This window comes from Pangasianodon hypophthalmus, chromosome 2 (assembly GCF_027358585.1).
Source record: "Pangasianodon hypophthalmus isolate fPanHyp1 chromosome 2, fPanHyp1.pri, whole genome shotgun sequence".
Classification (NCBI taxonomy): Eukaryota; Metazoa; Chordata; class Actinopteri; order Siluriformes; family Pangasiidae; genus Pangasianodon; species Pangasianodon hypophthalmus.
This window is the reverse complement of record NC_069711.1, coordinates 32,263,027-32,290,926: the sequence shown is the minus strand read 5'-3', so window position 1 is coordinate 32,290,926 and position 27,900 is coordinate 32,263,027. Positions and strand designations below refer to the sequence as shown.

The window sequence follows — 27,900 nt, the reverse complement described above, 5'->3', positions numbered from 1 at the left end:
GCTACTATTTGTAATCATTAAATAAGGTAAGATCTGGATTTGCAGTATTTTATAAAGTCTTTTTATTTATTTTTTTTTTTTTGTGAAATCTTCATTGAAGTTTTTATGTGTTTACTTTGCTAGAAATAAACAAGCACCACAACATAGTTGGACTTCCAGACTGTGTTTCTCCTAGACGCCCTCATAAAAACACTGAAATGGCTTCCGAGTGGGAGAGTCTCAATATAGAGCCACTTTGGAGAGCATTTTCTGCGGATGGAGTGCTTGCAGCACTGTCAGTAAACTTGTTTCCCCCAAGCTTCTCCTACACAGAAGTAGCCCCGGTAATCTGTATGTTCCCTTCATTAAGTGTAGGAGTGCTTTGCTTCATTCACATTCTTGATGTATTGGAAATCTTTAGGCGATTTGGCGTAGCTAGGACCAGACACAGTGCCACTTGTCTCTTGTTATGTACAGTTATTTACACATCATTTCCTCCAGCTCAAGTCTCATCAGCTCATAAGATGAGACGAAACAAGCAAAGAACTGAGAGATCTTCCAGTTCCAAAGGGTTACTACATACAGAACTGTATGCCCTCGAGCATGTTAACCTGAGTATACCAATTTTCAGCTTAGCTTCATTGAGTAATACATGACCGATGTTGTAAAAACAAAAAAAACATGCTTGGCATTTCTGGAAATCATTACCCTTCTTATTTACTGAAGCACCATGTTGCTTTTATAGCTTTTCTTTCTTTCTGTGTTATGACACTGGCCAGCAGGGGGATGCCTCTTGGTGTGACTGATGCTTGAAGTCCACCACAAGGTTGCGCCAGCGGGCTACAAAACCAGTTCAGAGCACAGCTTTAGAGCGTGCGTTCACACCAACCCAGCTTCTCTGCACATCCCATAAAACTGGCCTCTCTGTGCAATCAGGTTAGCGGGGGAGTCCATCTCCATTATGTGCCCTTTGTCCATTACAAGAACCCTGCAAAGGAGCAATACAACGTGATTAATTCCTGGTTTTGCATCTTCTTTTTTTTAATGTATTACTACCTCCAGTCTCAACCAGATGCCCTGGAGAGCTTTCTAACAAAATAATCGAATAGCACACATCCTATTCGTATTTGTATTTATATCTGTTTAGAACATGTTATCTGTTCATTGTGAATATTGTATTCCTATTCGGTTACATCGCTACAAGCTACATACTGTGAACACTTACTTGGTGTAGTCCATGATGGTGTTGAGTCTGTGTGCAATGGTGAGAACCGTGCAGTCCTCAAACTGGCTGCGGATGGTGGACTGGATTAGCGTGTCCGTTTCCAGGTCCACTGCCGCCGTGGCTTCGTCCAGAACCAGAATCTTCGTCTTCCGGAGGAGAGCCCTCGCCAAACATACTAGCTGCCTCTGGCCAAGACTGTAGGACAAGAAAATAGTGATCCTCTAAAATTCATGTAACCACCAACGGCCAATAGAGATGTAAATGCATTAGCAATATGGAATGTTAAAAGGCCAATGAATAGAATCGTAGATATTTAGCATCATTCAATCGCTAGATGGTGTTAAAGAAGATCAATGTTCTCACCTAAGGTTTTCTCCTCCTTCGGAGCACTCGTAATTTAGTTTATCAGGCAGCCCGGAGACAAAGTGCTTCAGATGCGCCAGTTCTAAGGCGCTCCACACTTCCTCATCCGAGTAGGCGTCAAATGGGTCCAGGTTCATACGCAGGGATCCGGAAAACAGCACTGGATCCTGTAGGAACATGTGAGAGAACCAACCAGAGGAGACCTTTAGAAGCCTTTCAGATATAATGCTTACTGCTAAAGATAATTTCACATCTCAGTGGTTATGCTATTTTTTTAAACTACACTAGGTACCTTTTTTTGTTTTTAAGTAACAAGACTCTCACCTGTGGAATGATAGTGATGCGGGATCTCAGATCATGAAGTCCAAGCTTAGCAATATTCACCCCATCTACGTAAATCTCTCCTTTCGCCGCCTCCAAGATGCGGAAAATTCCCAGGGCCAGTGATGATTTCCCTGCACCGGTCCTTCCCACAATGCCGATCTGAAAGCATAGCAGGGCAATTTAATGATTAACAAAAATCACATGTTGTAAATGATGCATTAAAGTGAGCAGTATTTTGTTATGCTGTATGATGAATTAACAATCCTTTTTTTTACCTTCTCTTTTTCTTGGATATGTAGTGAGATCCCTTTCAAAGCAAACTCAAGACCTTTACGGTACTGCAGCCCATAATCCTGGAACTCTATGGCTCCTGTTTGAGGCCAAGCAAGTGGGAGTGAAATGTCTTCTGAGCTCCATGCAGCCTGCGAAGAGAAAATATAGAATGCTTTTCTCCCCATTTATGGACAAATATGATTCAAAAACCTGTTTCGATTTTAGGCCAGAGGTCATTTGTATTCATTTACGCATGTGTCAGATTACAGATTTGACTTTTGGAATAAAACACCTTGTGCTATAATAGGAGGATAATCAGAAACAGGGTGGTCCTATAACTTATGTTATAGCAGTTATAAACAGCCATTCCTTCACTAGTCTTTCTAGTTTTCTCTCTCTCTCTTAAAGTTAATACACAAAAAAGGGGGGAGAAAGGGAAATCGTAAAATCTTTTGTCCTAAAGGCTTTCCCATGTCTGAAGACTTAAAAAAAGTTACAGCTTTATTTCTGACTGTTACAAAACGCTGACACAGGAGACTACTTTCCAATCTGAATTGAGAATTCACTAGCCCTGTGGTGTAAAACTGTATAAATATATACACAGATGAACCGGCCCACATTGTTCAGTGTTTGCTCACCTCTTTAGGCGTGTCTGCGTACTCTTTCACTCTCTCAACTGACACTATGTTGTTCTCCACATCTGTCCATGACCGCACAATCCAACTGAGGATGCCTGTCACCTGAAACATAAACATAAAGCTTAGTTCAAATCCGTACTGGAAGTTTGGGATCTGGATAAGCCTGGACTAACCCTTTTCAGTTTCCTTGACATCTCAAAAAGCCCACAAATGTAGACATATTCAAACAGGTAGTGCTTTTGCAAGATGGTAGGATTTTCTTTGAGGTTAGACATCATATAAGACAGAACATTGCAAAAGCGGAAAGAAGATAAGAAAGAAGGATATAGTGACAGCTCCAGGAGATAATGTTGGGATTCCATGGTTGGGATTGCAAACATTCAGTAATAACTCTCACCTGGAGGGAGTGAGACACCGCCAGGCCGACAATCCCAGGACTCAGAGTGTCTTTGCCCATCACAGAGAGAATGGCAGCAGCGAGAACGACACCATTACCCAGGAACTCCAGGTTCACAGCCAGCCACCTGTAGACAAGCAAATAAACACTTGCCAACTCCACGGATCCCACAGGGTTTTTTTTTACAAGCCTTGTTTGAATGAAAGCGATGTTAACAGCTGTGACGTTTGCAAAGAAAGGGTATAAAGAAAGGGTATAATCCCAGTCTGTTAACACTGTTGACCTCTACAAGACCTCTGTAGCTTTTTTCTGAAACTGGTTTCAAATGTCCGTGTGCAACGTTTGCAAACAAATGGCAGCCTATGCTTTCAGAAGGTCACTTTGTTATTCCATACTGCTACCTTGGCATTTTTTAACAACACTGTAACCTCAGAATGTCATGCTGCTGATGAGAGCAAGAGCATAGCATAGGAAGGAAATGTGTAATGCATTTGTTTATATCACTCTGGAGGAAGTAGATACATTTGAGACAGGATGCAGTCCAAGGATAGCATTTCAGGGTCAAGAGTCTTGCTCAGTTGCCCAACAGTGGTTCTCTTGCAGTACTTGGTTTTGACCCTTCTAATTACTAGTTAACCACTAATTTGTATCCAAAGACTTTTTTTGTAACCAAAGTGTGGCAGAATCCATTCCAAGAATGCATACATCAGAGCTGCTGAAGGTTAAGGGCTAAATTAAAGAGCCCAACAGTGGAAACTCTAAGCTTGTTTTCACACTCGTGGGTTTTTCTGGACTCTGGGCCGTTTGCTCTGAGAGTTCATATGGTTCATATTTACATATGGTTCACAATAGTGTGAAAGCTGTTTTCAAGCCTGAAAGCAGTCCAGAGAACAAATCCCTGGTCCTCAAATGGTGGTCTGGGGCTTTAACTGAACCATGGTGCAGTCTGCAAAGGTGTGGAAGCTATCTGCTTTCAGCACTGCATGCCCAGTAACATGATTGGTTCAATTTGTCACATTACTTCCTGTTTCTACTTTCGAGATGTTGGTGAAAGGGTTGTTATTGTCAGAGGATGAGATGGAACGTCTTATACAAGAATGGTGCCTGAGTATTTGTACCACAAGAAAATAATAAAAAAAAACAGCAAATGAACCTTGTGCCTACCATTCTGCAAATATGCGTGCATAAAGGTTTGAGCTATACTTCTAGGTGAAAGCAAACCCCCCCCAAACAAGCTCAGAATCGGTCCTGGGTGCAGACTCATGTATTTGGGCCAAGTGTGAAAACGCCTTTAGATTTGAACCTTTATAACATCGTGATCATTACGCTTGAACTTTACCCACTGAGCAACCTGTGACCAGCATGTAAGGGCAAATCAATAGCTGAACTCAGTAGTTACAGATACCACTCTAGTGATCATATTTTCCCAGGAGCCAAATGGTTAAATGTCTGATTAATGAACCACCTTTGAACAGCAGGGTGTCTTACCTGGTTGCTACAAATCGGGGGAAGTAGGCGGTCTGGTTGTGATCCACCCTCTGATTGGCCTGCAGAATGAAGCGTGGTTGCTCACCAAAGGCCCGGATCACACTGGCGCCTTGCACCGTCTCGTTAAAGTGGGTGTAGATGGGAGAGCGACTCACAGACTCCAAACGCCTAAGCTGGCATGATGTGGCCACATAGAAACTCTTCAGCCAGCAAGTGAGAGAGATAAAAAACAGAAGTCAAAACCCAGGCAACAGAATCCAACATTCCTGATGGTAAAAAAGTCCAATCTGAACAGCACAATCGGTTTTTGTTTACCTGCACAAAGGCGTAGAGCAGTGCCAGAGGAAGAATGATGACCGCGGCGAAAGGTGTGGCAAGCAGCACTATGATGCACACCTCCATCAGCTTGAAGACATAGCCCAACATCATCTTAAGGCCATCAGGTATCATGCAGTCGATGGCATCGATTTCTTTGGCGAAGCGATTTAGCAGATTGCCGCTGGGAGTGGACTCGAAGAAGGACATGGGTGAGTGGAGCACGTTCTTCAGCAGGTCCAGGTGCAACTGGCGAGAAGCGATGATTCCCCCAATAGAGATGGCCACTGTGGTGCCAAAAATGGCTATGCCTGAAATATAAAGTAGTTGGTTTTTAACATGGCAAAACATGAAGGATATAGTATAACAAGACTGGATTTGGTGGTTAGCAAGCTAAGTTCCAGCTGATAGTAGAGTTGAATAAAGGTATTTTTAGTTCAGGCTGGTTATTCACCAGCAAGTCAAGGCAACTGGACTTGTGTTAAATTCTCAAAGATGTTTCACCACTGAATACTAATAAAGCCCACTGATTTCACTGGTTGACTGATTACTGGTAGTTTAAAATTTTGGAATTGTGCGTAGGACTGGGCAGTATCCACTCATCAATTACCTTGTGCAAACCCGAGAGCTCCGTAGACTCCCAGCTTCATGTCGGTGTTGAGCTGTGTACCGTTGATAATGGGCTCATCAGCCCACATGCTGAGCCAGTAGTTGTATGCCAGAGAAGCTCCCTGCTGAAAGGCGTACAGGAAGAGAATGGGCACGATCAGAGCCAAACCGATGGTGCGGAAGTACTCGACGTACATCTCCAGTTTCACCTGGAAAGGTAGATGGAGACAGAAATCTGAGCAACGCCCATATAATAAGATCGAATACAGCAACACAGCATTGTTCATTGGTTATCTTGCTGAAAGCTGAAAGGTTTTAGTCTTAACTGTAATTTTATCCTTAGACTACATGACAAACTCACCCTGCCTATCCGAGCCTTGTCCACTTCAGTCAGTTTCCCCAGGTCTTCCGGAATTTGCTCCTGCTCAATATCAGGGTCTACACTCTGAATAGTGACACTGTTTGTGTCACCACTGAGGCAAAGAGAAGGAGGGTTAGTGAAGGCAAATGGTTCTTTCACCTAATGAATCCTAATAAATATCTTTTAATGAGATACTAATGCAGGGGTTTCCAGTTTTATCTGCAAGATTGGACGCCCTTGTACTAGTATTTCTTTGTGTATACTCACCCAATAAGTTGCTCCTGAGAGAGGTCCCTGGAGAATGGCATGAAATCTGTTACACTGAGCCTTGAGCAGGACTTTCTGGAGCCTGAAACAAAAAACCAAGTTTTTCAATTGACATCAAAATTAATAGTTGAGCAATTTGACTAGGGGCTAATAAGACCATCCAAAAGGGATGCATCAATACTATTTTACTATTACCAGTATTGGTATCGATGAAACCCTACTGTTCAAACATGAAGATTTTTGCTTAACACATTTAAAAAAAGATAAAAAGATAGTATTCTGGACGTATCGAAAGTCTTTGATATACCTCTCTGTGTGGAGCACTCCTTCCTCTCAGAGCTGGCAAAAGTGTGGATGAACTCTGCAAAGGCTCCATTACGATTCAGCAGCTCCTGGTAGGAGCCGCTCTCCGTGATCTCTCCCTCAACCAGCACCAGGATCAGATCGGCTTGAGGCAGGAAGCTTGTCCCGTGGGTCACCAGGATGCGAGTCTGCCAAAAGCAGAACAATGTAAACCTTCATAGAAAACTGCACTGCCAGCCAAGTGTTCAGGGATCATTTTTAGAAGTGTGTTTGAGCATTTTTTGCATACAGTGTGTTATGTCTGACTCCATGCCAAATCCAATGTATGTGAAAAGCTCAAACACTAGCACACATTTGCTCACATATAGTTGTCACGCACACTGATGTTAAAATAGTGTTATTTCAATTCTCTCTTTGCTCTGTTAACGAAAAAAAGAAAGCCCTTTCATTCACCTTGTCTCTCAGCACACCCTTGGGCCCGATGACCTTATCAAAGATGTGCTGACCCACATGGGCATCCACGGCAGAGAGAGGATCATCCAGCAAATAGATATCAGCTTTCCTGTAGACTGCACGAGCCAGACTCACCCTCTGCTTCTGACCTCCAGACAGGTTCAAACCCTGCGAACAATTTAGGAATTTTAAAACACACTCGCAAAAAATAGTTATGAAATATAAGTTTGGGAGAAGGACAACACCTTCTTCATAGTTAACTTCCTATAAATTCCCATCTCTCTTTCTCCACTAGTGATAACGTTTCCCCACGGTCTACCATCAGTATTCAATACCTTCTACCCAAGAGTCTTCTCTGGACAGACTTGTTTATAAAGCGCAAAGCAGAAGCCGTCCTGAACCCCAAGTTCTCAGAGTTCTCCCCACATTTTACAGTTCCACAATCACTCAAGCAGTTTAGTTGAGGGGGGTGTTCTGCACTTGCAAACTGACTATTTCACTGCAGGGAGCTAGATTTTCTCCAGGTACTATAATATCTTGGAGGTCAAATTATATGAGCTGTGTTCTGAAAAGTAAAAATCTTAGCAGAAAGGCACTCTTAGAAGGAAAAGGGTTTCTAAAGGGTTCTTTGGATGTGTAAACAGTTTACACAAAGTAAATCTATAACCCTTAATGGTTCTTTGGTTTATTTCTCTGCTGAACCTGCAAATAGGGTTTCAAGTAGAATTTTTTTTTTTTACTTAAAAACACTTAACTATCCAAAGAACCCATGAGGAACCCTCAGTGATGAGCAAGGTTATAAATTTTCTTCTATGAGCAGAGTTCATGAGTACCTTCTCGCCGATCTCAGTGGCGTCTCCTGCTGGCAGGATGTCGAGGTCAGGCAGCAGAGCACAGGCCTCCACCACACGCTGGTACCAGCTCTTCTTCTTCTCCCTACCAAACAAGATGTTGTCCTGTAGTGTAGCATTTTGAATCCAGGCCTGCTGAGGGACGTAAGCCACCAATCCCTACAAACCCATTAACAGACTCTAAGATACACCAAGATGTAATCAGAATTTCTTTAACATATTTTATAATTGATTTATTTTTACCTTGACGGAAACACTACCACTTCTTCTCTCCGTCTCTCCAAGCATAGCAGAGAGCAAGGATGACTTCCCGCTGCCAACATGGCCAACAACTGCAACCAATGCACCACGAGGAACTCTCACACTGATCCTACAAATACCACAAATATACTTACACACTGCTGCTAATTACAATAGGCTAATTCATTCATTAAACCTATACCACAGCACTATGGCAGCAGTTCTAACAGTAGTTTGAGCTGCAAGACAAATCACATATTTATATTAATGTGCTTGTTCTAGGAATGTGTCTGAAAGAGAACGTGTAAGGAGACATTTCACAATTAACATTTTATTTCACATTTTAGGATGGAGTCTCCAGTGTTGCCATTTTAACAGTCAAAGGTAAAGCTGTTTAAAACTTTTCCGACACAGGAAAGTCTTCAGGACTGAAGGCTTTGTGGTTTCTCAGCTGCATTTTTTTGTCTTATTAACTTCCAGAGAGAGAGAAAATAAAGGTTGGTAAAGGAACAAATGTTTATAGCTGCTATAATGTAAGAGCTAACATGAACAAGTTTCATAGATGTTCCACAATTTTAAGTGTAGCTATAAACGGATAAAAAGTTTGAGGTGCCATTGTGTAATAAATAAAAAAAATTAATTTTTAGCAAATTGCTGTGGTATAAGGGGAATAAAACACTTCAGGATGTGCTGTTATTGGAAAATAATCAACTTCTTGGTGGTAAAGGTAACTCCATATTATTGATTATTTCCTACATCATCAGTGTTTTATTCTTTACATATCCTATCGTTGTACCTTTTCAGACAAGGAGGACCATCTTTAGACCAACTGAAAGTCCCGTTCTCAATCACAACACCTTCTTCATCTGAGTGAAAAAACAGAGAGAGAGAGAAAGAAATAAGGGAAACATGAACAACAAGGCCTCTATAATACACCGCCTGGTGTTTACACAGTAGCAGTTCCCCACACGTGTGCAGGCATACATGTACATGCTGTTCTAGTGTATGGGAACCATTAAGGTGAGAGCAGAGGACTGCCTATGAAAGTAAACTTCCTCTCTGGCAGCTTGTGGAATCAAAGCCTCTCCTTAATTACGCACAGTCTAATTAGCATCATCTTCAAAATAGCAGTTTTCACGAGCTGTCTGCAAATGCGCTGACAGTTTGCTGGGCCAAAATGTGTTTGTGTTTCACGAAAATAGAAGGCTGTGTTGAAACCACAGTCTAGCATGGGCTGCTGCATTGCATCTCTAATTGCTCTCTCTCTCTCTCTCTAGCTCTTCCAATAGGAACAGGAACTGAAGCAAGACTGCCATGGAATTCAGCAGCTGTTGACAAATTTACATCAATCTGTTGCACATCCGTTCAGAAGTTGATCTGCCAAACTTAAAAGCTTTGTGTGCATATTATAGCACCTTAATATAAATATAGTGTATTATACAACTCACCTGACTTAAAAGCATCTCTGGACACATTGTCTGGTTTTAGCTCTTCTTGGCACAAATATTTCCCCAAACGCTTGAGTGAGACAACAGCCTGCGAAATAAAAAACACATCTGAAGATAAGGATCTGACATAAAATGTGTGGAGTAGAGGATCCAGACACTTTTATCGGTAGAGATGGTGGTACCTGCATGGTGGTGCTCATGGCAAAAGGAAGTTGGCTCAGAGGAGTCTTTAGGATATTGATGAGTGCCATGGAGACAAAAATCTTCTGAGCGTCCAACACATTCTTGTCATCTATGAGTACATAAACGCCAAACATGGCGAAGGCGATCTGAGCACGGAGGGGGAAAAAAAACGCTTGGTTATAGTGTATTGCTACTGAAATTCAGAGTGACGTCACCAAAATGGTGGATGCTAGAGTTATTGTGTCTGCTACACACCAGGAAGGACGAAGAGTTGAAGGAAGCGATGGAGATGGAGTAGAGGATTTGGGACTTCTTCAAGGCTCTAAGCTCTTTTTCTCTGTAACCCAAGACCTGCTCGAGGAAAGCCTTTTCCCAGGCGTAGAACTTCAGGATCTTTATGCCGTTCAGGATTTCGTTCATGAGCTTGATTCGGCCATCCATGAACTTCATCTGGATCTCCTGTAATTTCAAAAATGATGGTTGGAGATTATAGTGCTAACATAATGTTGAGGTTGCAGTCTGAGTCTTTATAGAGCAAGTCAGCAAGTATATGGTGTTATAGTCAGTGGGAATGATGGTAATGACGAATGTGGAAAAAAAGTTCCGGTCTGTTTAAATATTTAAATGTCCACCATTTAATCACAGAAAGTCTTGGGTTTGGTTTTACCACATTCCCTGGTTTTTATATAAATACAGTATATATGTCAATTATCACAGGCGAACCTGCAGTTATGACGTGATATTTCTAGAAAACTGGGTCAGCCAGTGTCTCGCAACTCAGCAGGTCCAGACATACGGACATACCAGATACGGGCCAAGGTTACAACCAAAGTTCTACGACTTCAACTTTGCCCGAGGGCGCAAGCATCTGCTGTTTTCAAAAGGAGGAATAAAATATTGCCACTTGTTGCACTGTGGTTGTCTCCCGTCTATGGACATGTAGAGACATCAAAGGAATGAGGAGCTTGAATCCAAGCCACACACCCACACTCTGCTCTGTGCTCGCTGTGCTATCTGAACCAGCTGTGGCGCTTTAACACTGACCCTTTGTCTGGTCCGGGATTATGGTTAGGGGATGTGAAATTAGTTAAAATAAGTGCACGCTTTGCTTTGTCTTTCATTCACCTGAGCGCAGCGGGTCCCAGAGGACAAACCCTGGTACCAAAAGTGTCTGATTTATTAAAGTTTTTGGCACAGTTTCTAGCAGACGAGAGCTTGAGGCAAAACTGTTTATTGCTGACCATGTGATACTGAAGTTATATAAACATTTAACTAGTTGAAATATCTTGCAACCGCAGTCCTTCCTTTTTTGACCTGTTTACCCAAAAGGCTTTCTTTTATTTTATTTTATTTGATTCATCCAGCATCTTTGCTACAGCACCTGCAGTTTGCTTCTCTTCTTGGCGATGAATCCGTTCAGAGGGAAGATGAGAAACACCGTGGTGATGCCAGCCAGAGCAGATGGTCCCAGGTGCTGATACAGGAACAGTGTAAGAAATTAAAGTTCATGATTACAAATCTAGGTGAAAAATGAACACATTTTTGGTGAAAATAAAAACCTCTCGAGAAGCTCACCTGCCAGAGAAAGAAGAGGCAGAGGGCAATTTCTATGGGAGCGAGCCACACGGCATTGAAGTACACGACAAAATCCATGAGCTTTTGGGTGTCAGCTGAGACCAGATTCACAATCTCTCCTACAGTACACGTCCTCCGTGCCGCACTGTTTATCACCAGAGACTACAGAGAGGCAGACAGACAGAAAAGCGATCACTCAGGAAGCCCGATGTGACACTGGTCTGAATTTTATCATATAGTGACCTTAGTATTAATATGCTCATTCTTATACATTAGTGTTTCTGTACTAACAACTTCAGCAACAACTACGGCTGATGCTTCACATAATCTAAACCTAATAATAAACTGATTAAAAAAATGTGTTGGTACTTGGGGAAGGAGTCTCGAGTGTCAGTGCTTTGTAATGGTCAGTAGGTTTTCCACTACGGGAAAGTCTTCAGAATTGATAACTGTTTCAGAGGACGGTTTGTAACGGAGAACAGTAACATGGCAAGCTGGGTTTTTTTTTATATTATTAACTTCAAGAGAAAAAAAATGGAGATTATGGTGAGGGAATGACTTTTTATAAAATGGAAAACAGAAACTAACTTGTTTCAACGATGTTCCACAACATTAAATGTAACTATAAACGGTTAAAAGCACAAAGTGCCATTCATTGGTAAATTTACAATTGCAATCATTGGCAAATCACTGTGGTATAAGGGATCATTTTCCTATAACAGCACACCCTGTTGTGTTTTATTCTCTACCTATCTGTTATTAATTCTTCTCCCAGATGCTGTACTGTATACTGTGTGGTATACTGTAATTGTGTTACACCACATCAGGCATAGGGTTAAATCTCAGTCACTGTAATTGTTAACTAAGATTACGATGCTAAATTTACAGGTAAGATCTTGTCAAAAATGGCTACTCTACAAATTGCACCAGCTATTTTTGCTACTACAAACTACTTTCACTTCAGCTTAAGCATAAACGTAGAGCATGTGTTTACAGCGTCTGGCTTAAAAAAAAAATCAGATGCAAACTCAGTGCTGCCAAAGAAGCTTCTACCTTCCTGTAGACGAGGCCCATGACGGCCGTCTTGACTCTCATGCCCACGGTGAAGCAGGAGTACATGTACTGGTGGTTAAAGAGGGACTGCAGGCAGGAAAGGAGGAACATGAGCGTGGCGTAGAAATATCCTTTCCACAGCGGAGCGTCCTCCTCCCTCATAAAGCCCAACAGCAGACTGTGAGGATAAAGACAGGAAGAACACATATTAGGGGTTAAAACCTGAGGCAGTTCGTACATGTAGGTCTGCTCTAGTAAACGCAAAGGGAGTCCTGGTCATGAATTAAAAATTATATATTAGAAAAAACATGAATATACAGTATTCAAATCTACTCATTATGAGGTTATAGATATGAAACATTTAGCAGTGTTTGGGATTAAGTTGATTGAGACCTTTATTTGAGCTCCTGGGCTATAATGTGAGGAAAATGTAAATCACAGCACAGTGTATTTCAGGTAATAATACTAACCCTGTAATAAAGTTTCACAACTCTTTTATCTTCAAATAAACATGTTTTTGTATAGATTATACAGCTGATCATTAAAGCAAAATTCAGCTAGTTTTAACGCCTTACCAAATCATGTATCCTTACCAGAAAAGAATCCGAACGCATTTCTAAATTCATTTTGATGTCAAAATAGAAATAAACAAGGGTTTGAAAGATCTAGCAACCAAATAGTTAGCTATATTAAGCCTTTAGGACAGAGCCTGTTGTTGAAAACAACACTGTTGTTCATGAGATTAATGTTAAGAACTTAAAATAACAAATCTCAAATTATACGGTATTAAAAGACACCACAAAGAGGCTTCCCCACTACAGTTTAACCCCTGAACGAGGCAGGTTGAATATTTATCTTCCACCCTTGTTTAAGAAAACAAAACATTTAAGCACACTTTGAAGCAAGGCGTCACCTTTCCATCTAACAAAAATGAAGAACAGTAGGATGATTGTTGAAGCGGTAGGAAAGGAAAAAGCTCAACAAAGCTTATCTTTAGCCAGAGCAAAGTGCAGACCAGGCGAAAAAGGTCAGGATTCTATATCAAGAAAGTATTTCTCGGTGAAAAGTGTTTGGTTAATTACTCTACTCCCAGCAAGAACTTAACTGAGTTGAGAGTTAACGCCACAACACAGTTAATTAAAGACAATGTGTTCTTAGAAACTTAGCATTCCTTGCCATCAGCTGGCCCTATCTGAATTCCAGACACAATCACTTTAGGTCTTTAATGCGAGTAAAAAGAGCAACGTTTACTGCCGTAGTTTGCTGGTGGTTGTCTCGTACTTCTGGTTGGCTGGCTGACTCTCCTGCCACGGCCGCTTTTCGACCACAACCTCAGCAGTTCCGCTTCAGCTTCACTGGAGCAGACGCATCCACACCGGGCACAGGGCTGTGGTGACTAGTTCTGACCAGCGTTCAGACGCTAAGCCATAATTGCCCCTCTGTGGGCATAAACAACCCAATCTCTCCCTGGCTAGGCTGACACCGACCAACCGAGCACCTGCTACAAACTGTGACTTCCTGTTTTTCTGAGATATCATGAACCGTACGATGGACACCGAAAAACATTTAGAAATGTGTCTTTGAACCATCAGGAGACAGTTTATTTCAGAGTCTGTGTTTATGTAATGAGGAGAATTTTCATAAACTTGCCTCCACGTGCCAAAGTTCATGAACTTAGAAAGAACCAGACTGGACCAGATTGTGTCTCTTGGTTTGATGGACGTCCTGCGTGCTTACCTGAGGACTTGTGGAATGGCAAACATGAAAGCATCATGGACCACAAGGCACAGCGTTCCAGACAGGAAGTAGGGCCCAAAGTTGCGAGCGAGCGTCCGTAAAAGACAGAAGCCTGAGCTTTGTTCCTTCTGCAGCTTCCTCAGGAGCTGGGCCTGATCTGGCAAGCGGGTTCCCAACACCACACTGCTGCTGAGCTGCTTCTCCTGCCTAGTGATGAAACAAAAAAACATTAGACATTAATAAGGATGAGAGTTTAACCAACTCATATAGTTCTTCACTTGTATAAAAAACTTATATGTGCTGAGGAAAAGCCTTCAGCGTACACACAAAGCTCTGCATCTTTTAAGTTTTTAATTAAAAACAGGGTTAGCTTGGCTGCAGTATGCGTCGGCTTTCCACAGGTCGTAAAAGGCAATTGACCTCTGGCATATGAAGCTTTTGAAGAAGTTCCAGTTGACTCAACACTACAACGTATCTTCAAAGCAGAATGAAATTAACAAGCTGGCACAAAATTAACAAGCTGTCGATGGTGTCTGTGCCGCAGTTTGATCCATTTGCAGCTGCTGTAGTGGGCATTGTTCAGATACAGATTTGATTGGTCTGATTATATCCGAGTCAAAACAACAAAAGGAACCACAATACTTGCCTAAATGTCACATCTTGAGGATTTTAGCTAAAACGAAACCAGAAGCAGCAGTGTGTCATCTCATGGTGGATAAATCGTAACACACTGATATGAAATACATTAAATACTTCGCTGTAAGTGCATCTTATTAAGCAGACATCGCCCAGAAACCCTAACTGACCCTAATTTGTTAAACGTGAGGAAATATCTCTACTGAGACTGAATGGGAATATGAGTACGGATATAGATGGGATTATAGACAAGATTCATACTGCTGCAGTTTGGTGCGTTCCTTGGTCCATTCCTCTTCCAGATCCGAGAGGATTTTATGTGACGTGTCCTCCTCACGCAGGCACCACAGATCTTCTGCCTGTAGAGGGGTGCGGTACCCTTTAACAACCAACCTACAGAAACACAAACACACATACACACTTACATATGCACAAAAATGCTTACAGATTAGGCTTTCTATGACAGTGCAAAGGATACTCCTACTGTACTCCTATTCTGCTATTTATCTACAGAAATTCTAATAAGTTAAAGATGAAATGTGACTGGATCCTGCACAAAAAACTCCATAGTCAAGGCAGAAAAATACGACTAAAACACACTGGGGAGTTGTAGGAAACTAATCAACATTAGGGTGGAGTGATGCAGCCAGATATGAAGCGGATTTACAGTTACCACCATAAAGTTGACTATTTTCCAGTAACAGCCTGTTCCAAAATCCTCTTATAGCACAGAAATTTGCCAATGATTACAATTTTTATTTATTACAGAACAATGTGACACTTTTTACACATTTAACATTTTGGAAAGTCTGCAAAACAAGTTAATTCCTGTTATATCTTGTGTTACAGCAGATGTAAACAGTCATTCCCTCACCAGCCTCCCTTCTCTCTCTCTCCTCTCTCTCTCTCTCTCTCTCTCTTTAACAAGACAAAGAAATGCAGCTTGTCATGTTATCGAGAAACCTCTGACTGTTACAAAGCACTGACACTAGAGACTCCTTCCATAAATGCTAAATAAGTAAATAATCTCCATATCAATGATTACAGATTAAGTTTATAAATACTTTTTATATGGAGCGTCCGCTGTGTAAGTCCCTGTATAAGTTGTTACTACAGAAACGATAACGCATTAGAAAGAGCGCATTAATATATACCTGTGATTTTATAGCTACAGAGCTGCTGTTATAGAAAATTAATCAACACCTTCTGACCAATCAGAATTGAGAATTCAACAGCGCAGGTGTCTAAGAGCTTTTATTTGATATCTATAAATGAAGGTGTTACTTCTACCTTTCTTGTTCACATGTGTATGTGTGTTCACTCTTTCTTTAAATGAATAAAAAGTTGATTTGACACAAAACAAATATCCAAAAGACGCAAATTAGGACGAGGTTGTCTTACTTACCCGCTGAACCACCAGAAGAGCATCTTCGACAAAAATGATGCATCCCGGACAGGGCACGCATTCTGAAATAAAAAACAAATGACCAGGTTTATAGGTTGAACTATTTGTTATGTTTGGGATACTGTATATTGTAGATGTATTGTGGTGTATATTATACATGTCATATCAATTAATATGGTTTAGATAAATAACAAAGATCTGTTATGAAAGTATTTTTAGAGAGTACAGGTTTTACAGTATCGCTTTCTTGGATAGCAAGGCTGGGTGAGCAGAAAAAAAAAGCATCTGGCCGCAGTGCGCTGAGAGTAAACAGAGAATCAGTGAGAGTGTCTGTGTGAGTAAGTGACAGTGTGTGTGTGTGTGTGTGTGTGTGAGTGTGAGAGAGAGAGAGAGAGAGAGAAAGAGAGAGAGAGAGAATATGTGAGACTAGCATGGGCCAAATTACTACACATTTCCACCCACAGCTGACCTCAGCTCTGCCCCTGTCCCCATCCACCCAAACACAGGCACACACACACTCACACACAAACACACACACACACACACACACACACACACGTTTCTTCACCGGAGGTCTCACTCAGTGGCATGCTGTGAATAACTCAGGAAGTGACTGAGCCAGGAGAGGATCATGGGGTGTGGCACTCATGTCTGTGGCTTCAACTTCATTACACACACACACACACACACACTAAAACAGGGCATGTTTATTGCCCATTATCTCATCATTCTCATCGTTCACATTCTAGAGAGCATGAAGACGTGAAACAAATGTAAACAGATATTAGTGAGGTCTAGTTTTTTATGCTTCTTATCAAAGATGTAAAAAAATACAATTACTGTGGTCATACAGAAGATATCAAAGTTAATATGGAGCAAAAAAAAGACCAATATTGACCTAAAATAAAGGTGGACCTGGACTGATCAGCCTTTTTTTAAAGGGTCCAGTTTATTTTTTAAGACTTCTAAAGACATTCTCTGATGTATTTTGTGTTGTGTGTGTGGCCTTGCATGTATTTTTCATAGTAAACACCAAGATATTGGGTTCTCTGAGCTGCAGTCTTGGGCTAAAATGGGTAGATATCATTATCAAGGCAGGAGGGCCTCGCTCCTAAAGATGACTCACCAGTTAACCGATCTTCAAAACATCTCCTTGATGCAATCATGAGCTCTCACTAATGACAAGGCATCACTTACGAGGCACGTGTCCTCTGCTGGTGGGGTGTGGTCTTATAGTCCTTAAATCTGACTAAATGACATGTTGGCTCCATTCTGTCTTTCTGTTTCGTTTTGTCTTGTACACTCTTACCTGGAGGACGGCTTTGCCTGGAGGAGCCTGATCTGCGAAACAACTGAGGAAGAGCTGCGCCAGTTGGAGGGCGAAGTACGAGAAAAAGGCCAAGTAGTGCACAACGTCAGGAGTGAGACCCTGTAAGAAAAACAGGAGGGAGTTAGAGAGACGGAGAGATGGAGACAGACCGAGATATTGTACTCTATGACCTATAATAGTGGCTTCCCATCATTTCTTTCTCGCCCTGTAGCCACAGACTTCCCAACACACATTTTTTATGGTCTGCAAAGATATCTAAACAATCAAACCTCATTCCTATACATAATATTGTGCCATTCTATGGTACACTAACTGTGAATTCATACATATTTATGAAGGTCTTTGCAATAAGAGCTCAAAACCTGCATTCCAAAGTAAGGCTGAAATAAACTGAAGCTTGTTAAAAACTGCGAGCAATGCAGCATACTGACTGCATTACTACACTGATGTATTCTTGATTCTTGATTGGTCAGAAGGTGTTGATTAATTTTCTATAACAACAGCTTGGACAGTAGTTCCGGCTGCATGGTTCATATTAATACGATAATGTTACAGTTTCTAAAGTAACACCTCACACAGGGATGTGTACGGTGGATAAATCGTAAATGTTTTCATACGTTTAAAATTTATGGAAGGAGTCTCCAGTGTCAGCACTTTGTAACAGTCAGAGGTAAGTTTTCCACCATGGGAAATTCACAGCATGCTATTTTTTTTTTTTTCTTATTAGCTTAAAAAGGGCTGGCAAGGGATTGAGGAAATGAAAGGTACATGTTAATTTGTTTCATGGAAGTTCCACAACATTAAAAAGTACAACATGATGTTCTTTAATAAATAAAATAATTGGAATAATTGGAAAATTGCTGTGCATTAAGAGGAATGAAACACTTCAGGACATGCTGTTACAAGAAAATAATCAGCTTCAGGATGGTAGCTGTAACGCTGCTTCATCACAACACCATGTCATTGATTATTTTCCCAAAGTGTTTTACTCCCTGCTTGCATAAGGCAGACTGTTGAGACTGTAGGCTTGCTCGATAGTGCAGGCTGATGGGCGTGCTCCTGGCATTAATGATACCATAAAGCTTATTTTGAACAGTTAAGGCAAATCATGGTGAAAACCAGAGTCTTTAATGGGCTGCTTTATATAAATGAATTACGCATGAAAAGAATAGTAAACACAAGGAGTCACGCTACGGTCTGGAAATGCATAGATTGCGTTCCCGGAAGCCAGTGGCCTCCGTTTGTGGTCGAGCAGCCCAAATAAGTGTGTTATTTACCAACTCCATATGCCAGTCATATGCGATTCTAAACACATAGTCAGAAAGAGGTGAGCCTGTGCCATGTTGTGTGAGGTCCGGGCTGCACTTTGCACTGGATTTGTGAAACAGCAATCCGAGAGTAAACATCTTGCCTGGGCTGAGTGCGCACCATGCCAAGATACGACTATATTCTTCCCCCCGCCACAGAACAAAACAGGGTCAGCCTTGGTTTGAGCGGTCGCAAAATATAGTTCAGTCAAACTGTCTGCTTCTTTTTTTTTCACTCTCGTGCAAGCATAAAGTCAGCTTTTAGCAAGGCAGTGAGAAAAAAACACGTATCTCTCTTACCAATATAATTTTTTTTTTTTTTTTTGCAAAACTGCAAGCTCAGGTTTGGAAAGCAATCAAAGCTTTATTGGGATATTTTCACTGGAATACGACTGAGACTTTACGACAAATGCTCATTATTTGGAAAGATGTAACTTGACATGATTAAGGTCCCAGTAGCGCGATATCAAAAATATTCACGTTGCACTACGTAAAATGGCAGCGCTGAATCTTTAACCGCACATTCCTACGCACAAATCTGACATTCTGTCCATGAAAAGAGTGAGCATTTAATCAGATGTATGTTAACGCATTCTGAGCAATCATTCCGAATTTCACACTATCACATTTTATGTACTTGACTTCAGTTCATATATTCATATGACAAACCATAACAAACAAAAAAAAAGTCTCCATAAGAATAGCCACAAAAATGCTCTGGGAAAAGTAACTCTGGAATGTGTCAAATTTAGGGCAAAGCCATGTGCTCATGCATGCATGTGTGTTTTTCTCATTGTTTGTATATGTGTGTATGTACATACGTGTGTGAGGGTTTGTATACAGGTGTATGTGTATGTGTTATCTTTCTGGGTTTTAGGACAGGACCGTGAAATGGATGCCCCAGATTGGGGGTGCGTGTCATTTCTCTCACCTGTTCGACGGCCAGCTGGATCTTGGCCCTCAGAGGAATGAGAGAACACACCACGCTGAGCAGCCAGTACAGGAAGAGCACTACAGAGGAACGGCAGCCTCGCACTCGCTCCCACTGGATGATACACACCGCTAACACCTGGCAAACACAGCACTGAGCTTTACTGACAGGACCAGACTCATATTCTGCATCCTGTGTGGAGTTACTGTAAATGTGATGACATCAGAATGACTATGTGCTTTGAACGTAAATGGGTAAAAAAAAAAACAAGCATGAGTCATGAGCAAAGGTGGAAAAAAGGACAGAAAGTTTGGGTCTGAAGTCAAAACATTGACTAACACAATTAAAAAGTGGAGAGCCAAAATCACACATGAGTGAAATTTGAAAAGCGTCCACACTTTTAAATGTGCTCAAGTATTTAGATAAGTAAAAGGAAATTACAAGTCAGGATGTCTTTTCTTCTCAACATGTCGTATGACTCAACTTGTAGAAAAAGTTATTAAGGTGAAGGTTAGACTCAGGGCTGGAGATAGCATTCGTGTCTTTTAGCCTAAAGTGATTTGATTCATATTAAATCAAGAAAAATCTTACACATATTCTTACAATCATTCATTTGAATTTGTACAAATTAATGTCAAAGCTTGAAGTTAATTGATTGTTCATATAAATTAATATGGATGTAATTGGATGTTTTAAATATGTAAGGAATAAAACCTTGTAGCATGCTAGTATAGGAAATTAATCAACGATGGGGTGATGCGGTGTTACTGTCACCATAATGAATTTGATCATTTTCCTTTAACATTCTGAAGTGTTTTATTCCTTTTATACCACTGCAAGTTGACCACGATTGTGATTTTGCTGAAAGTTGATCAGCGAGAGACTAGAGTTAGATCAACTTACTAGTTGTACTTGTTCCAGTGGAAAAAAAGAGAGTAAAATGTGTTTAAAACACGGATACCGAATCAATTTTTCAGCCCCTGTTGTTTTAAACTGTGTAAAAACTGTAACATGTACATTTATTATGACCAATGTTCGGGTCAGATCCTCATATAAATAAAGCAGAGTCTGTATTTCTGCTTGGCCAGTCTTGCTGGGTTTATAATGGGATTTCTCCCGTCTACCACGACAGCTGGTTCATGAAACAAATCTCCCTAATAAACCAAATGTACAACAAGGCCGTTGTCGATTCTGCGTTTCGCCTTTAATTCTCTTTCTTTTCTTTGTCCAAAAAGCTTTCGACACTCTCCATCTCAGAAAAACACAGGCTGACGTTAGGTCGCTCTCGTCTCATCCCAAATGTCCTGTGGTGTGTCGGGAATATGTTTTCATGGTCTTATGTTTTCAGAGCATCTCCTAGGCGGTGGAAAACACCAGATTACGTAAAGCATGGTTAAAAATCAGGCTTCAAGCTATTCCTAATGATGCCTCATCCAAATCTAAACTGCAGCTTTTTCCAAACCAAACCAAAGTCTCCCAACCTCAGGGTAATGAAGTAAAGTGTTACAGAGAATCTCTTAATCACTTGGTGTGGACTGAACTCTTCAAATACATCTCACTTTATCTTACAAACAGTAGGTATGTGTATGATCAAAAACATGCTAATGGGTGTTTATGTTTTTTCCCCGTCGTAGCTGCCTTGTAATGGGGTTAGTAATGGCCCCTTCTCTGGAGCGTGGGAGGAAGCTAAAGCATCAGTTAAACCTCAGACTCAGTGCCTACCTAGTAATCAGAAAGGGGAAGTGCTGAGTGAAGTTGTTCTGAGATCTGCATTGCTTGGCTCCTGAATAGAGCTGGTGATGCACTGACAGGTCTGCTCATGGGAAGAAGGAAAAGATGAGGCTCACTTAACCACTCAGACTTGGTGGTGCACCAGAACTTGCCTTGATTAGTCTGATCTTTGGGTTTGTGCGGGGATTTTTAGTGGATAAACTCTGTCTGCAGTAGAGGGCGTGTGTTTGGGTCCATATGGACATAAACAGACCTGCACTGAGTGGCTTCACACCCAGTGATGTGAATGCTTGTGTGCCTTTGCATTCATATATTGAAATCGTAAAGTAGGAGCAAGGAAATCATTATACGACGTTATATGCATTTTTCCCTCTAGATTTTGTTAGCAAGATAATAAACATAACCAGATAGCTAACGTTCATAATTCGTACTGCTAACACTAGCTACTGGCTAACATGAGCTAAGACGATTTTTTAAAGTCATAAAAAGCCATAAATGTTCATAATCATCACTAATATCATTATTTTGCTAGCTAAGATGAACTAACCCTGACAGGATTTCTGAGAAGATTTCACTGGTAATGCTAGTCAGATGGTATTTTAAGATATTTTAGGAAGCCTCTTTCAGTGTGATTATAAAACGTTTCCTAATCATTAAGGTTTAAATGTCATTTGATGTTCCATATCAAGCTAACAGATAATGTCAGAAAATATTGACAAAAATAATAACTGCAGGAGCGGATGGGATTTGCTTACAGAAAAAAAACTACACTTTACATGTAATCACATGAAAAACATGTGAAGGTGCATTTCACCATGTATTCCCTGAAACTGCATGTGATCACATTTAAAAACGAATTATGGGAGAAGTCATGGGAGAAAATTGAAAAATCCAGATGAAACCGCATGCCCTACATGTGGAAAATCAAGATTAATGTGAGAAATCATGTGTGAGAATAAGAAAGTGTGAAAAATGTGAGAAACGTGAAGTGTAAATTTCACATGTGAATTATTTCATTTTGTACATGTGAAGTTCATGTGACTTTTCTGTCAATTTAAGTTTAAATCCCATTTTGTGCTCGCTCCTTGAACAAGATTGTTAACCTTCGTGCCCAGCTTTACGCTTTATGCTACCCGTCATGTATTTCTATCTGGATCTGCTTCTCGGGATATTTTTATGTCAAACTGTATAGCGCCTATACAGGTGGTAAAAAAAGCAAGCTCAGCAAAAAAGAGTATTTCAAGGATTTAAAGGCAATATTTGTGCACATAGTTAATAAGTCACCCAACTACGAGCAAATTCTTTTGACCTATATTCCTGAGCGTGACTACACTTTCAGCTATTTGCTTTACTATTTATACAGTTGAGATTATGATCGTTTGATGGGTGAGTATTCACTGGAAAAAAAAAGACCCTGTTTATCTCTTTTACTCTTTTTCCCAGAGCTCAGGTCAGTGTTGACTTAGGTGTCTGAAGTGACCACAGATAGGGCGAGAGTCTAGTCTGGATGCAAAAAGGAAAAAAAAATCCCTCAGCAGTGAAAACTTGTGGCCTTGTGTTTTGTGCACCCACTTTGCTAACCTACACAGTTCAAACTCATGTTTAAAGTCACCCACTGTGAGATAAATATGTCTGTGTCTGAGCTAGTCAGGTTACAGCTTAAGTAGCAGTGTGTGGTTATGAAGGCTATCTTTGATGTTTTACTCGATAACAATATTTTCTGTATTTTTACCTCAGGAACACAGCTGAGTTAGCTTAGCTAGCAAGGCTTTTTTTTTTTTAAATCCACATGTTATTAAATGAGTCTAGAAATACTCTAAAACCCATTTCACAACTAAAAATTAATCTTCACTTGCCTGTGCCAAAAGTCTTACCTCAGAGAAAATATCCCAAATGTTCACAAAGCAGATAAAGCTGTACGTTTTCCCCATATATTCTTAGCCAGTTAGCTAAAATAAGCAGATAGCTAACTTCCATATATGACCATAATCTTCACTGGTAACACTATCCAGCTAAGCTAAGATGTGCTAACATGACAAGACTTGATATTTTTAAGTGATATTTATAAATTACTTTTAAATGTGCATTTATTTTCCCAGATCTTCCTCAGATTTTGTTAGCCAGATAGCTAACATGAGATGACCGGATTTCTGAGAAGTTTTTTTTATTTATATTTATAAGTGTCCATAATTTGCACTGTTAATGCTAACTACTGGGTATTTTTACATCTGGAAAACAGCTGAGTTAGCTAGCAAGGATTTTTAAAAAGCTTACCTCACAGAAAAAAAATCATATTAATAAATGATTGTAAAATTGTGCAAAATGTACACAAAACAGCTAGTTAGCTAGCTACCCTACTGATATATTAGCCATATTTCAGCCATAGATTTTGCTGTAGCATTTGGCATTTATAAAAGTTATTGATAACAGATATTTTAAGTGACAGTGTATGTTCAAAGAGGATTAAAAAGGAGCCAGGGCTGTTTTAAAAAAATGATTATTCTTGTCAGTTTTTCAAAAACACCACCACCCCTGAAATCCAGCTAAAAAAAAAAAAAGCCCTAGATGTTTTTTCTGTGTTTGATTTACAGTTCATCCTTTCCATGCCATCATTCCTGGCAGTGGTTAAGACTGGTGGTCTAACATATCATTTATGGCATGTTAACACTCCAGTGTAATGGAATATATGTTACCACAGTGAGGCTGCGTATGACCGAGGCCAGGAGAAAGATGAAGTGGCGGTGGATCTCTTGATTTCGCTCCAACAGGATGTAGAAGAATTCAACAAAGCCAAAGGAAGCCAAGAAGAAGCCCAGCAACTATAGGAGACAGATATGAACGGAAATCAGACCTGGGTGAGAAACTCATCTGACTCATTCTTCCGGAAATTACTTTGGTCACTCAGTACACTGCAGGAGTTACGTATTATGTCTGGAAGGATGGTTTTTGTAGGCGGCGGTGGTGCCATTTAACCCTTTCAGAGGTATACTGTAAACTTTCCCTGCTGGAACTGCAAATTCCTGTAAACCAAAAGCTTAAAAAAGGGTTCCTCAAGGGTGTTTTGAGTTTGGCTGTCTAGGTCAAACCCTCTTTGAAAGGAAAACCCTCTATTGGAAATTTTCTACAGACAATCTTTAAAGGTTTTCCCAGAAGGACATACCAAAGAACCCTTAAGGCAGGGGTGTCCATGGGTGTCTTATCCACAAAGGGGCTTCACAAGGGGATCAGTCTGCAGGTTATCTTTACAAATAATCAGGAGCCACACCCGATAGTTGAAGGCCAACTGGTTAAACAGGTGGAATCAGACCTGCTTCTGACAGGATGGAATGAAAACCTGCAGCCATGCCGGCCTTTTGCAGATAAGACCGGACACCCCTGCCTTAAGGCTTCTAGTTTTACTTGTTGATCTAAGACATGAGAAACATCTACGATGTCTAAAATTTGGTCATATTTATTTAGAATTATTATTTTTATTATATATATAACTATATTAAACAGACATAATTATTTTTTCTTCAACAACGAAAAAACAGTTACTCATAAACTGAGCATATATGGTAGCTATGTGAAAATCAGTGTATCACCAAGCAAACCCAAACAAACACCAGTGTATTACTCTCGCCCACAGGATTTTGCGGTGCTGGGCTGCCGTCCCAATTCGCCATCTCCTTCTCCAGAAACTGTCCCTCAATCCGGACACCATCCTGCCACATTTGCTTTCATCCAACAATCTCCAGTTTAGCTTTTATAGCCAATGTGGCTCTCTGTATAATGCCTAAAACTGTCTCTAGGCCTGATACTTTCATTCAACACCATTCATTTGAGCTTTAAGGCTTAATATGGCCGTCCCTGTAATGCCTAAACCTGTCCTTGAGGCTGAGACCATGCACATTAACCATAAAACAGGTTCCTCCACACAAAGACTACCTGAGAACTCACTCACCAGCTTGGCACTGCAGAGCAGTGAGAGGGGCAGGCGTCCTCGACCATGGCAGTACAGATGAAGACAGTAGAACGGTGAGCAGAGCCACAGGTAGATACAGGGCGCCCACACCAGCACTGTGTTCTGGAAACAATCGCTCAGTTCAGGGGTATGTGTGTACCATGTCTGGTTCCAGTCCTGGAAGATTAAGAGAAGAGTGGTGAAGTCATATCCTTATATGCCATATTGAGAAACATAATGGTATCCATTAGTTGTGGTTGTTTTTCAGGCTAATCAATAAAACCCATTTGATCTTTAAAAATGATTTCTGATTTCAAAACAAAATCATGTGTTGGTCTGTTTCATTTTCCCGTACAAGCTGCATCACATTTGCATGTTGAACCTTTTTTTTTTTTTTTTTTTTTTTTTTTTTAATAATAAGCTAAACAAAACCACCACTCCTCATAAAGGTACCGTGAGTCAATCCACATGTAGGCATGGGAGTGTCCTAAAATAACTGGAATTATGCTGAAGTCACTGGAGACTCTGTCCCATACTGCTAATTTTTTTGGTGTTTAGAGTATTGGTACAATGCTGTCCAGGAAACATTGGCGGCTAAGCCCCAGAGATGGATCTGCACACCATATGCTATGGTGGATTGGCTAATTTCGCCAATCCATCTGCTGTTGATCTTAAAGAGTACTGGAACTCCTACTGTCCATAGCATTACAAAAAACATGGTCTGACTTAGCCGTTCTTCTTCTTTAGTACCAGATGAACTGAACCTTATTGTACTGTTCTTTCTTCTCTTGCGATTTTCGTGTAATAAAACCCAGACGTCCAGATGTACATTTCTTTTTCTTGCAACTAAATACATTTCCTAATAGCGACACTGTAATTACTGAATAATTCATATAAGCTACTGGAAGAATGATTAATCAAGTATAATAATAAGCTGAGAGATTGAGAAGTTAAGAAGTGAAAAATGGAAAGAACATTGCGTTTCTGCGTCGATTACAGTATGTAAGCAACATAACATACTTTTAAATCAATGTAGGCTACACTTCGTTCAATTACAGTGGGTTTATACTCAGTTCAAATTCACACTTTCGGTTTTATGAATATGCATTTTGTTTTCTTTTGCATATCCATGTGAACAAGAATCTGTTGATTGTGCATGCACATCTTATGGGAACCGGTGATGAGGCATCAAAAGGTCAATAAATCATACAGCATGTGATCATATTACAAAACATTTCTCATAACAAGGAGATTACTGACTTCCTATAATTAGAATGAACAATTCTATTATAAAAAAAAAAACAATAAATTAAATCAATACACAAGGATGATGCCTGACATGTTCTTAGTTCTGATCACTCACCCAAAGAGGGTCAAGGCCACTGAGGCTGCAGAAAGTATCCATTCACTCTCCTGTTCCTGAAGCTACCACACGTTTCACAGGTTTATTTTGTGGCACTGTTTGGTTATTCGGCACGGGATGGAAGAGTGTGTGACTGTAAGTCCAACTCTCTCTCTCTCTCTCTCTTAATAAAAAGGTAGTTTTTCGTCTCTCTCTCTCTCTCTCCTCTCCCATACACCTTGCGACTGAGAGCTCCTTGTTTCTGAGACCGTTTGGAAGACGGGCTGTTTTATGGCTGTTGGCCATTAGGTGGGTGGTTATATTCTCTCTCTCACTCTCTCCCTCCTCCTGTTCACATGTTCCCGCTCTCATTTTCTCTATCCCTCCCTTTTCTTCATTTCTTCCCTCCCTACCTCTGTCACTCTGCTTCTATTTCCCTCCCATTCTGTCTCACATGAAAACACACTGACTCGAAATCTTTATCAAAACATCAGCTCAGTTTTGTATAAGGTCAACAACAAACATCTAGGATGCAAAATGCAAAGCATCCTAACATCCTTTTCCATCAGGCCATATAATAATCACTCTATAGGATATACGTCTGCCAGATGAGAGTGCCAAGAGTGACACTTCTTGGAAAGAGGAGTGTGCCAGTATTTAGCAGTGCAGAGACAAGAACAGCCAGAGCCAACTGACCTGTCCTCACAAAACAAACACACACACACACACACACACACACACACACACACACACACACACACCTTTGCTTTAACAGATCAGCACTCCTGAAACAGACAGACAGATTTGTATTATGTCTGTCTCTTTTGAAGCTCTCAGTGTTCTGTCATGAGCTAACATCAGCCGAACAGATGCTAGTCATCGCGGTCTGAAGTCCTGGAAAAGCCAGGCACACCGGCGGAAAGTTTTAGGCCGACCTTGGCCAGGGAGCCACAGCCAAGACATGGAAAAACCGACGACTGGACGAGCCGACCCACGCTGTCCGTGTCAAGACATGTTCTACAGCAGAGTAAATATCTGCAATGCTTTTCTTCAGGAGGTGCAAATAGTTGTGTGCCTGCAAACCTATTTTCACTTCAATTCTCCAACCAATGTAACTCAGCCACTACAGCCATTGCAACTCTGAACTCTGGTTTGACCTTTGTTGAGTCACACTTACTTGGCACTGAATTTCA

At 40.7% G+C, this 27,900-nt stretch overlaps 1 protein-coding gene across 1 annotated transcript; it reads right to left on the bottom strand.

Annotated features, from left to right (window-relative positions):
• Positions 1-36: 36 nt before the first annotated feature.
• Positions 37-27,057, bottom strand: abcc6a (ATP-binding cassette, sub-family C (CFTR/MRP), member 6a). Its single transcript, XM_026933288.3, has 31 exons — positions 26,729-27,057; positions 25,366-25,542; positions 24,116-24,241; positions 19,692-19,829; positions 17,433-17,552; positions 16,124-16,185; positions 14,980-15,111; positions 14,083-14,289; positions 12,346-12,523; positions 11,293-11,454; positions 11,099-11,191; positions 9,973-10,176; positions 9,717-9,863; positions 9,535-9,622; positions 8,883-8,952; positions 8,090-8,216; positions 7,829-8,005; positions 6,996-7,163; positions 6,547-6,730; positions 6,240-6,321; positions 5,973-6,084; positions 5,613-5,820; positions 5,003-5,313; positions 4,688-4,887; positions 3,200-3,326; positions 2,803-2,904; positions 2,167-2,313; positions 1,892-2,050; positions 1,568-1,734; positions 1,205-1,399; positions 37-967 (listed from the first exon to the last, which is right to left on the bottom strand). The coding sequence occupies exons 1-31, from the start codon at positions 26,768-26,770 to the stop codon at positions 859-861; spliced, it is 4,521 nt and encodes a 1,506-aa protein (XP_026789089.2). The 5' UTR covers positions 26,771-27,057; the 3' UTR covers positions 37-858.
• Between the last annotated feature and the right edge of the window lie 843 nt (positions 27,058-27,900).